This window comes from Podarcis tiliguerta, assembly GCF_965153285.1.
Source record: "Podarcis tiliguerta genome assembly, chromosome: 1".
Classification (NCBI taxonomy): domain Eukaryota; kingdom Metazoa; phylum Chordata; class Lepidosauria; order Squamata; family Lacertidae; genus Podarcis; species Podarcis tiliguerta.
The window spans coordinates 71,590,299-71,602,838 of record NC_139534.1 but is presented as its reverse complement, the minus strand read 5'-3'; the positions used below and the strand labels follow the sequence as shown (position 1 = coordinate 71,602,838).

The window sequence follows — 12,540 nt, the reverse complement described above, 5'->3', positions numbered from 1 at the left end:
GAAGACGGGGATATTTAACACGGACATGTTGAATGGGATGTTCACTCAGTATGCTAATTAGCCGATTTAAATATGCGCTGTCTTCTGCCGCGGCCGAGTCCTCTCTCCTTTTATTCCTGAGCCCGCCCGGGATCCAGGTGGGAGGCTACAAAAGCAGGTAATATGATCTCAAACCGCCGTCTCCCACTCCGAGTGCTCCCGAAGAGAAGCGATCGGCACCTCTGAGAAAAGCCAGGCTGGAGTGGCGCGGACGGAGAACTTTGGGAGCATTTGGGATTTGAACTCAACAGGTAGGCGATCGCAAAAGCGGGATAGATTTCGAGGAGCATAAAGACACAGAGATCTGCGAGTTTAAAGACATGGATGAAGCTGCCAGTTCTTCCGAGGGGAGGCGGAGGGAGGGAGGGAGGGAAAATTACTGGAGCCCACACCCTATGGCACCTTCGTGACCCGAGCAACGTGCCTTCTCCACTTACGCTTTCTGTAGTTCTACGTTGGTCTTGATCTTCCGCAATATCGGCTGTTAGATCTGCCCCTCAACTTGTTACGATGGTTTGGGGCTGGCGGGGGAGGGGGGCTTAACTTTCATTAGTTTAAAAGAAGCAGGAAGTGGCGGCGGGTGCCATCAATCGCAGCGCGCCATGAACTTGAAGTTTGCGCACAGTTTTGCTCGAGAATACCTTCAGCCCAAGATTCCCAGGGCGCTGTATTCTGCTTATGTACTCATAACAAAAGTCAGAAGCCTAAAAACTGTGTGTCCACAACAGCGGCAGCCGGCCATTTGAACATCGAAGGGGAAGTGGGGTGGAATTCGAGGTGCGCTTCTGGGAAGAGAGGGCTGCTGGAGTTGGTATCGGCTGCGCCACAGTCATTGTTTTTTGAAAGCGGCTCAGTTTCGTCCGGCTAAACTGCCCCCCCCCCCCCGAGATGCTGAGCAAGAGCTATTGTGCCTACTGGCTAGGAGCCAAAGAACAGCGCGACTAGCCTGGCCAGTCCAAGCGGCGGCTTTCTGGAGCAGGAGAAAATTTATTTTTGCATTTCTGGAGCAGGAGCCCTTCAAGCCCATAAGGGGTTGGTACCACATAGCTTAGTTTTGAAGAGAGAGAAGTAGCATGGGGAGGGGGCGGGGGATCTTACTGGTTGAACAAACCCTTGATCATGCTCAGAAGGAGCTCTGTGAACCCTGGTCAATATCATAGTAAAAGCACATGTCTAGTTTCTGTCATGCTGAAGCTCCATGTAATCAGTTTGGAATGTTGTCCTTGACAAGATTCTACATGTGGGGGGAATGTGCTGGTGATCGAAAGGATGCACGGACACATGAAGTAGGACCTAACTTATGTTATCATGTATTTTTTCCCCCTGATGCTGAAATTGTTGGTTTCAATTGCTGAGTACAATCCATGTAATTAATATTACGCAACCAAGATGAGGTACATGCTAGACTGGTTTTATGGGAGGCCTGCAGCCTAATCTAAAGCAACTTTCATCTAAATGTCTTGTAGCAACTTGTGAATGATGTCAACTGCAGCCAATAAGTCAATTTTTCTGAAGTTTGTCTGCAATTTATCCATTAACAATTTAAAAAATGTTATTAATTTGGTAACTTTTTTTTTTTTTTACAGGTACCGGGTTATGTTCTTTTTTTACGTTTTGCTCCTTCAGCTGGTGCTAACGTTGCTTGCATTTCCTCACTGCTCAAGACAACTGAAGGAATCAGATGCAGTGAAAGAAGGTAACTTTATGCATAAGCTATGGCTTCTAAACACATCTGAGATTCTCTTCCCAATCCAAAATTATAATTTGTTCACTAAAGCTTTACTCTTCCTTCATTAAAAAGGGCACATACGGGTGGAGGAGGGGAATCATCCAGATACTATTGTTAAGATAGTTCAAGAAGTAAGACATTCCTGTGGGGTGTATGAAATCAAAAGAATTTATTGCAACAATCAATAGTCATAGAACAACAGTCTTAAATAGACATTGTTCTGGGTTTTAAACTGCACCCCACCCAGGCAATTGCCCCATAGTAACATGTTTTGTTGGAAACCATAGGCCAGAATTGCTTCTGGTTGGCCCCATGCAGACAGCAATATGGCCACACCTGGTACATTTGCCAGATCACCACTGAACTGCAACACAAGCCGAATCTGGCATTCCCCAAGCCCATCCTTAATCAGTGGCTACACCAAGCACCTGCCAAACTCCAACAGCCATAGTGACAAGTATCCTTTATTTATCTGCCACATATTCCACAAACAGATTTCTGCTCAATGTAGTAATAGAAAACCAAGACCGCTGTGGTGCAATTGCAATGGGTTGGTGCAGTGGTGTCCAAACATTTTTCAAAGAGGGCCAGATTTGATGAAGTGAAGGGTCATAAGGGCCAACCAAAGTTGTTGACCTTTTTTAGGATTGAGGTTGTTGAGCTTTTCTTTAGGATTTTACCCCAGGAAATAAACTGTCACAGGGGCCAGATGAAACCGACCAGCGGGCCCCCGAAACGGACTTTGGACATGCCTGGTTGGTGCATCTGTTAACCAGGGATGGCTGTAGGTAGGGGGTTGGGTTGGCTCCCTTCCAACTCTACAATCCTATGATTCTAGAACAGTCTAAATACAATAGTACAGTCACCATAATAAAAATAATAATAAAATATTGCAAAGTAAGATGAGCAATTCGACAATTAACAGCTCATTTAAAATACACAAAAAAATTAGTAAGTGTACCATGTTCAAATAAGCTAGCTAACAATGTCCAACACTTCCACAACCCCCCGATAGCCCCAAACTGATGGCATTAGTGCCGAGCAACCCACCCCCATGAACATTCATATGCATAAGACCAGAAACAGAGTAGTTCCCTTATGAAGGCTCAAGGTCTAAGGGATGGGACAATGCAGGTGGAATCATCCACTCCCAAAGGCACAGGGTCTCCATGCTCTTGCTTTCTTCCCCTTGCTTGCTCCCATGGAATTCACGATGAGTTATGCTATATTTTATTTTGTTTTGCAGAAAAATGTCCTCCTGAGGATTCACTGCAATTCTACCATGGTCAATTAGAAATATATCACTTTTAAATTAATGGATTTCATCTGGTTATATATGTGTGTGCTTTTACCACCTAAACATACATTTATAAGTATTAGTAACCATGGAAGAATTACAGAGAAACGTCATTTTAGTCATTTTCCTGTTAAAGTTGTTCATATTCAACCTGCCCTCAGGCTCCTCTCAAGTTCCCCACATTGTTTCAACTTAACTTGACACATTTCAGTCCCACCTCACCTGGAAAGGTTTACTCCCTTTGACACGTACCTCTGTTCTGGCTTCTAAAGGCTGTTTATAACTTCTTCATCCTGAACACCTCTAATATGGCTCAAAGTGACATGACTGTCATAGTTTCATAAGTGACTTGTGTATATTATCTGGGGCTGAACAATGATTGTGGCTCTCAAAGGTTCTTCAGGTTTTTCTTAGGCTAAAGATTTCTGTTTTGAAATATAACCCACTGTTAAGTAGACAACAAGCCTGCAACTTAGGCAAGGGTTACATTCCAGGGAATGCACCTAGAACCAAAACTGCATATAGTCAATACACATTGGGTTCAATGGTAAGTGGGATTGCCAAAGTCCCAGGCATCCGCCCTCTTTTTATTTTTATTTTTAATTGTTTGCCGAGCGTATGAATCTGAATGTGCACAAGTTAAAAGTGTGCATGTTGCAAACTTAAAGGTAAAGGGACCCCGACCATTAGCGGCCAACTCTGGGGTTACGGCACTCATCTCGCTTTATTGGCTGAGGGAGCCGGTGTACAGCTTCCGGGTCATGTGGCCAGCATGACTAAGCTGCTTCTGGCGAACCAGAGCAGCGCACAGAAACACCATTTACCTTCCCGCCAGAGCAGTACCTATTTATCTACTTGCACTTTGACATGCTTTCAAACTGCTAGGTTGGCAGGAGCTGGGACCGAGCAACGGGAGCTCACCCTGTTGCAGGGATTTGAACCGCCGACCTTCTGATCGGCAAGTCCTAGGCTCTGTGGTTTAACCACAGCGCCACCTGCGTCCCTCTTCTTTCCTGTCATGTGATCCTCAGATTAAAGTATTTTGTTAGTGGAGCTCCTTTTTCAGAAACTAGGGATATACAACAGTTTGTGGAACTCTGCTGGTTCCTCTGAGAAAAACCATGAGAGTAGTTTTAATTTTACTGACATCTGTGGCAGATTGTCTTTGTATCTACCATGGCATGATTTATACCACCCACAACACTTTTCTGTTATTAAATAGTAAAGTTCTGGGACGATTGCAATTGATGCAATCCTTTGAAAAGAAACTGAAAGATACCACAGGTTTTCTAAAAGCACCCAATAATAACATATTTTGGAGTGGGATGAATTTTTCACTTTGCAGCCACCCACTGTGGACAAGAAGATGGGTGTGGTTTTGGGGTGTCAGTATAAACAAGTTTTTTACTCAGTGGCCCCCACAGAATCCCTAAAGCAGTAGCACCTGACACAACCTCACAGCATCAGCACTGGGGATGAAACTTCACAGTTAGATACAGGAGTGAATTCTGTCTAGTCTTGACACAAGCAGGTTTCAATAGAAGCATTACTGAGATAACTGAGGGTCAGATGACAGGGCAAGGGGCAGGTAAACAGGAATCTGTGGCAAATACAAAATCTGGGGAAAGGCTTAAGAAACAAACATGGAGAAGCAGAGGAGGTTGAGTTGAATACCAGTAGCCTTTTCCTGCTTGCTTCTGCAAGAGTTTCAGTGAGGCCAGAGCCTACAAAGCTAGGACAACCATCATGGCCACATCATCAAAGGTTCTGTCACCTGGGACTCAACTATACAGCTGCAAATAAAAGGTTTAAAATGTGTTGTAAAGTGCAGTATACAAATGTGGCACTAGATGGTAACAGCTATGCCAAATTCAATGTATTTTTCAAAATGTTATTTTTAAAAAAGAATTTTCACAGCGGTTTTTTGTATGTGTGTAGATTCCACCCTAGAGGCTCACCCACTAAAGCTGACTAGTGGATGCCATTAACCAAACATAGCCTTGGGAAACCCTGTGTTTGATTTGAGCCCAGTCGTTATTTCCTTGAATAGATTATGTGCAAGTGCTTTATATAGCTCCAGATCACTGCAGTATGGCATTCAGCATTGGATTTCACCTATAAAGGCTAAACCATGAGTAGGCAAACTAAGGCCCGGGGGCCAGATCCGACCCAATTGCCTTCTAAATCCGGCCCGCAGACGGAATCAGCGTGTTTTTACATGAGTAGAATGTGTCTTTTTATTTAAAATGCATCTCTGGGTTATTTGTGGGGCATAGGAATTCGTTCATTCCCCTCCCCCCAAAAAATATAGTCCAGCCCCCCCCGAACAAGGTCTGAGGGACAGTGAAGCGGCACCCTGCTGAAAAAGTTTGCTGACCCCTAGACTAAACCATAATGACAAAAGGGGTTCCATTTTTAAGGCCTATGTAATACTCAAATATGATCTACTGCTGTTTTTGCAATAATATGAAGTAAGTAATGTGTGAGCCACTGGGATCACGCAGCCTCCTAGTGTGACTTGAGCAAACATAGGTGGTTAGAAAATGTGGTTGTGAAATAGTTTGAATCAGCTCTGCTGATTCATATGTGACTTCTTCCATGTGACTATAATCAAGGGACTCTACTTGGTGTGTCTTTAAAGCATCTGTGAATGGAAATTTTCCACCAGCGTGTTTGCATTCCAGTGCATTTTCTTAAAGGCCATGTTTATATATTTAATATAAATGTTGCTTTAATTATTTTTTCAGTGTTCATCTCAACAGAGGAAGCCAATTTATTCATTGGACGACACCTTCTATACAACAGATTTGACTTTGAACTAGTAACCCCAGGGAATCTTGAAAGGGAATGCAATGAAGAATACTGCAATTTCGAGGAAGCAAGAGAAATTTTTGGAGACCAAGAAAAAACAGTAATTGCTTTACTTTTGGTGGCCTATAAAGGAGATATTTCTAAGGTCAATGCTTAGGACTACATCATGTGTACATATTTATCATTTGAGAAAGGGCACAGAACCCATTGTGCTTATGGGTGAAATTGTTTTTTTTGTTTGTTTGGTTTTTTTTTTGTTGTTGTTGTTTTTTACTGTTCCTAGGATTGAAAGGGTTGTGCCTCTCAAACTAGCCCAGGTCTAGTCTTTCTGAACCCTTGTCTGAGCCATTATGCAGAGGGGGAAAGTAATCAGCCTTCTCCAATTGGTTGCTTTGGATTCCAACTCCCTGAATCCCTGACCATAGGCTACGGATCAGTAAACTTTTTCATTAGGGGAATAATGTCCCTCAGACCTTGTGGGTGGTTGGACTATTTGTTTTTTGGGGGGGGGGATTGAACGAATTCCTGTGCCCCACAAATAACACAGAGATGCATTTTAAATAAAAGGACACATTCTACTCATGTAAAAACACGCTGATTCCCGGACCGTCCGCAGGCCAGATTTAGAAGGCAATTGGGCTGGATCTGGCCTTCGGGCCTTAGTTTGCCTACCCATGCCATAGGCCATACTGGCTGAGGCTAATTAAGAGTTGTAGTCCAAAATGTCTGGCGGGCAACAGGTTGAGGAGGGCTGAGCTAGCTCATTAACTGTTCGTAGAAGAATTTACAAGTGAATCCAAATTCCACTTCCCTCACTCTTTGGTGCTGTACCCACTAGGCTTTATGTGCTACTGTTATTAGGATGGGTACACTCTATCTCCACAAAATGGATGGGGGCAGCCTTGGGATTAGCCATGCTGTTATTAACTTTTTTGGTAAATGGGGCTGGATGATGCATTTCACAGGAGAATCATCAAGGAAATGTTTCTAATGTAGTAGAGTTTCTTGACGTGCGCAGTGTGGAGAAGCTTTTCCATATGTGCATAGTTTTTTTCTTTAAAAAATAATAATAATTGAAGGCGTGTTCCATGGTGGCTTGTCGTGGCTTGCCACCAAAGGCAAAATGGGAACGTACAGTGGTACCTCTGGTCAAGAACTTAATTCGTTCTGGAGGTCTGTTCTTAACCTGAAACTGTTCTTAACCTGGAGTTCCACTTTAGCTAATGGGGCCTCCCGCTGCCGCCACTGCGCAATTTCTGTTCTCATCCTGAAGCAAAGTTCTTAACCCAAGGTACTATTTATGGGTTAGCAAAGTCTGTAACCTGAAGCATATGTAACCTGAAGTGTCTGTCACCCGAGGTACCACTGTACTGCTGTGCTGCCACTCTGCCCCCACCTCTACCAGGGAAGCTGAAAAGTGCCACCCTGGCAGGCTCACCCCACTACCAGCAAAGAAGCAGCACTGTTTTCCAGCGAGATTTTGCAAGATCTCAATGGAAACCAACACCACTTCTCCCCCAGAGACAGAGGAGGGTGGAGCACCTATGGGTGCTGTTTCTTATGCTGCCTGAGATGGCTATTTTAAACCTCCTCATAGGCAAGCCAACATGCACTGTTACTAGTTATCTTTTAAATCCACTAGTTTGCAGCAGAACTGTAAATTTTAGGTTAATACTGCATACACAAGTACATTTAAAACACATTTTTTATCCCAGGAAACCTGGGAACTATAGTTTATACCACACAGCAACCCTTCTGCTGGGAAAGCTCAGACAGTAGAGCATAAGACTCTTAATCTCAGGGTCATGGATTCAAGCCCCACGTTGGGCAAAGGGCAATGGGGTTGGACTAGATGACCATCAGGGTCCCTTCCAACTCTACAATTCTATGATTCTATGAATTCTCAGCACCTGCAGTTCCGATTATTCTTTGCATAAGATGCACTTTAAATGTATGGCGTGTATGCACTATAAACTGCTTTTTCTTTACCAATACAATATTTTAAGGTTCAGGCTTGATTTGTGACAAAACAGCAAGCATTATTCCTTTCACAGGGGAAAATGTGTCTTTTTTAAGTTCACAAGGAGAGGGAGGGAAAATCTCCCTCTCTGAGGTTTACCATGGGGCCAATTAAGGTTTGCGTATTTGAGCTTCTGATTTGGGGGTAAATATATGCCATCTTTTATGTGCTCTTTGGCCTTAATTGTGGTGAATGTTCCTATGGTAAGAGTGTATGGATTGCTTTATTTTGCATCAGACATTGGTCACTCATTATTCTTCCATTTTTAGAAACTGCTGTTTCTGAGTTGCCGAGTAGCTCCGAGTTAGTTGTCCATACTAGCACGTCAAAGCTTGGGAGCACCAACAAGCTTAAGGACAGCCTGTCAAAACTGGAAGCTGTCCCCCAGAAGCAAAACAGTATTCATAAAGCAGAGGTTCCACTATAAAAATAAAAAAATATAAAAATAAACATATTTTGTGCATGCACTGTAAATGTATGCATGACTCATCAAATGGCTTCTTGGGGAACTTGCTGCTAAATGATGTACTTAGGCTTCAGTTTTTTGAAGGGAGTCCTTTTAAATCCATGTGACATGCAGCTGAATATGCTAGTCACGGGGTGGGGGTGAGAATCCGCCTCAGACAGTTGTAGCAAACATGCTTAAGAATGATATTCTAGTAAGTATTCACTTATACCAGCATGAGTATTTATCAATAACTAGAAGTTGCAGTATAAGCCAATTATCAGCGGGGCTAATGAAGTGTTTTATTTCCGTCTTGCCTTATGCACAGCTTGTTGCCTTTCTCTCAGTCCAATTTATATATACTGATAATTAGTATTGGTATTAAGGCAGGTCTTAAAACTTCCTTAACCAAATCTCACCCAGAGTTAATCAGTGCGACTCTTGTAACTTCAACCAAAGTTAAATTCTTAACTGGGTTTTTTTTTGGGGGGGGGGCAGTTTTTGTTTTTAATTGCTGCTAGAGATTTTACCTCAATTACATTGTTTTTCTTTACTATCTCAGATATTATTTTGGGAGAAATATACCATGGAGGGTCGTGGCAGATATCAAGGTAAGCCAAAATCACAAATCTTCGTGGTTTCTATTTTTGTTTTCTATCGCAGATATTGGAGGGCCAGTATGGTGTAGTGGTTAAGAGCGGTAGTCTCGTAATCTGGGGAACCGGGTTCGATTCCCCGCTCCTCCACCTGCAGCTGCTGGGTGACCTTGGGCCAGTCACACTTCTCTGAAGTCTCTCAGCCCCGCTCACCTCACAGAGTGTTTGTTGTGGGGAAGGGAAAGGAGAATGTTAGTCGCTTTGAGACTCCTTAAAGGGAGTGAAAGGCGGGATATCAAATCCAAACTCTTCTTCTTCTTCTTCTTCTTCTTCTTTTAACCCACCATCCAAACCCACACTCACCTCTGCCTGGCAGAGCAGCACTGTCACAACCACAGTACCACCACTTCTGCTGGCCACAAGGAAAAATGCCTTCTTGCTATGACATCCCCCAGGTCTATTGCCATCACATAATGGCAGCAGAGCTGGCTCAAGGTTGAGTGGATCCTTTGCTGGCCCAGTTCCACCCTGCTGACTCCTGCCAGTGGGGCCTCTGCCCACCTGCCATTTACATTGGGGCATTCCTTGTTGGTGTATCTGGGCAGGGCTGGGTGGAGAGACAACTCTGCTTCATCCCAACCTCCTCCAGTGTCATGGACTAGTTGGACGCACAGGAATGGTGGGAAGAAGGTTCAGAGCCCAAGAAGTAGTGGTAGTATGTAGAAGAGGGAGAAGACAGGGGTGAGGTGGTGTCGGAAGCGGAAGATGTAACAGGGCTTAGTGAGCTGGGGGAGTCTGTGGCAGAGAGAAGTCTGATCTAATTATGATCAGAGGCAGAAGCTGAAGCAGGAAAGGAGGGAGGCCAAGAGGCAGGGATTATTCCGGTTGTTAAAGAGGCATGGGTGTCTGCCCCTCCCGTTGTAACAAGCATCTTTCTCTCCCCTGGTCTTCCAGAACCAGGAGAGGCATGAAAAGGGTGGAGAAGATAGCTTCACACAACCAGTGTCTTACATTGCTTGGGAAAGACCCTGGAGAGGAGGGGACTTAGGCAGCTATGGGGAGGCGGGATAATTTAGGAATAGTTTCAAGACCCTTTTTTTTTTTTACGGCATAGTGTGACCTAGGGTAGATCAAAAATATACTCAGTAATTCTGATTTCTGTACAGAAGAGCAAGCAATGCGGAAGATTGATGTTATGGGACTTTTGACTGGCTTGGTCGCAATTGGAGTACTGTTGATCATAACTGGGTTACTTATTTATTTTCTCTGCCAAAAGAAGTGCAAACAAAGACATCTACCACGGTAAGAAAATAAGTTTTGTAATTTCCAACACTTTGTTCAGTATATTCAAGTTTGACATGGAAGTTTCTGTACCCCCCCCCAAAAAAAATTATGGGTGCAGTACCTAGGGTTAAGAACTTAATTCGTTCCGGAGGTCCGTACTTAACCTGAAACTGTTCTTAACCTAAAGCACCACTTTAGCTAATGGGGCCTCCTATTGCCGCCGCGCCGCCAGGGCACGATTTCTGTTCTCATCCTGAAGCAAAGTTCTTAACCTGAAGCACTATTTCTTCTGGGTTAGCGGAGTCTGTAACCTGAAGCGTATGTAACCCGAGGTACCACTGTATGTGTGTGCTGTATGTTTACTGCATTTTGTCCCATTTGGGTTTGTGCTGTGCAGATATTTATTTATCTGAAGCATTTGTACCCTGCTGTTAGCCAAAAAAGCTCCCAAGAGTGGCTTACACACAATAAAAAAAAGATAGTCTCTATTTGGGAGACTTACAAACTCAAAACATACAAGGGAAATAATGAACAGCTGGCGCAGCTCAGGGACAGGCAGTTCATGAAGGAGCCCTGCTTCCTATTTCTCCCACTGAGGCAGTATGATGGAATGGCTGCCCACAGATGACAACTGAGGGGAGATGAGGCCTGATGGAGCTGTCCTGTCACAGCAGATTCAATGGAGTGAGCTCTGCTTCCCAGCTCTCCTCCCACTGCTGGAATGGCTGCCCCCAGGAGACAGCCTTGCTGTCACCTGTCCCAAGGTGATATGCCTTGGGACTTAAGAGAAAAAAATGGGAATAGGGTATGACTTACCAAATAATCAATGGATTTCAACTTGAACAGTTGAATCCTTCAGAGCTAATATATTTTTAAAAATAATCCTGCTGTATCCTAATATATGGAGATTTGGATGGAAATAAGGTATATGAAATTGTTATGACCATGGAAGAGCATGAAGATCAGTGGGCAAAGCTAATTGCTGAGGTGTGTGGGAAAGATAAAGGCAAAATCTGGAGTCAGTAACAGGGAATAACGAACAGAAACATGGGGAAAAGCCTTATACTGATTCATACCATTGATTCATCTAGCTCAGAATACTGACTTCCAGCAGCTCACCAGAGCTCCTGACAAATTGTCCCTCAGTGCAATTGTTACGAATTGTGATGTGGGAAGGTGACAGTACTGGCATCTGTGACATCAGCACACACAGCCCCGGCCTACATTTGTCCATGACATATGTACTCTTTTAATTCTTCAGAGGTGATGTGCCCTTGTCCAGTGCTGATCATATGCTTTAGTAAAATGGGGTTAGGGAACTATACCAGCACAAATGAATACCATACTCCCATTCTATGCCACCCTGTTCTCTGAGCGGCAAACAATAGCCACTGAAAACATTGTACTCCCAAGAAAGTGTAGTTCAGGTTCTTCTCTCAAACGAAGTTTTGGACTCTTATACTTAATCACCATTCTGCCATTCTTAAACGTTTTACTTTTATTTCAGGGATAGAAGCTACAGGAGGCGTAACTCTTCCATCATCTTTCAAAGACACGAAGAGATTTCCTTAAACCCTCTCTCTCCATGCACAGAACACAGTGGATTGCCAACTTATGAACAAGCAGTGGCACTAAGCGGCAATCCTGAAGTTCCACCGCCGCCATATCCAGGCCCTTCAAGAGGGCTTAGGGCATTCAAGAAGTCTCTCTCTCTTCCTGTTTAATTAAGAAACGAGGCTTGTAGAATGCTTGAGAATTAACTTGGAGAGAAGAAGCTGTATAGCTGAAATGCTGCAGCATTGTGCTTACTTCAGGAGTCTTTCACAGGGTGAAAGGGATACAGCTCTTCAGTGTGCCTGAGAGGAAGTGAAGTGTGTCAGGTGAACAAGGAATGCACCCTTAAGCAATGTGCTGATGGCTAAGGATGAACGACTCCTTTTGTTATGCTTCATTTTAGGTGCTAAGAACTGTAGTGAACTCCTCTGATGCATTCTGAGCCAATTGGTGCAATCAGTGCATTGATTTGCCAGCCTTTCTGTCTCTCACCAACTTAGCACTTTCATTATCAATTTTTTTAAAAGCTGCCTTTTTTAAATTAAAGAAACACCAATTCAGATTGGTAATAAAGTGGGAATGATAATATGAATAAACACAGGATCCTTGCTTTGAACTACTTTTAACCACAATAAAAGGAAGAGCTAGTAACGTATTATAAATGGAATGTTTCTCTAACTCTTAACAACTTAAACTGTGTTTTTTCAAACTAGCAATAACAGATCTTTAATTGAATGGTGCTTCCTCCTCATTTGCCTCTCAGTG

At 43.6% G+C, this 12,540-nt stretch overlaps 1 protein-coding gene and 1 long non-coding RNA gene across 3 annotated transcripts; one reads left to right on the top strand and one right to left on the bottom strand.

The window, feature by feature from the left end:
* On the top strand, window positions 1-12,510 carry PRRG4 (proline rich and Gla domain 4). Of its 2 annotated transcripts, none has more exons than XM_083446226.1 (6): window positions 1-290; window positions 1,626-1,735; window positions 5,813-6,021; window positions 8,904-8,952; window positions 10,104-10,239; window positions 11,729-12,510. In XM_083446226.1, the coding sequence occupies exons 2-6, from the start codon at window positions 1,636-1,638 to the stop codon at window positions 11,943-11,945; spliced, it is 711 nt and encodes a 236-aa protein (XP_083302352.1). In that variant the 5' UTR covers window positions 1-290; window positions 1,626-1,635; the 3' UTR covers window positions 11,946-12,510. The 2 variants fall into 2 exon arrangements, with proteins under 2 accessions (XP_083302352.1, XP_083302353.1); XM_083446227.1 differs by having other exon boundaries at window positions 6-290; window positions 5,813-5,976.
* On the bottom strand, window positions 10,589-11,722 carry LOC310681375. Its single transcript, XR_014513235.1, has 2 exons — window positions 11,421-11,722; window positions 10,589-11,362 (listed from the first exon to the last, which is right to left on the bottom strand). It is a non-coding gene; the product is annotated as an uncharacterized lncRNA (long non-coding RNA).
* Window positions 12,511-12,540: the final 30 nt, after the last annotated feature.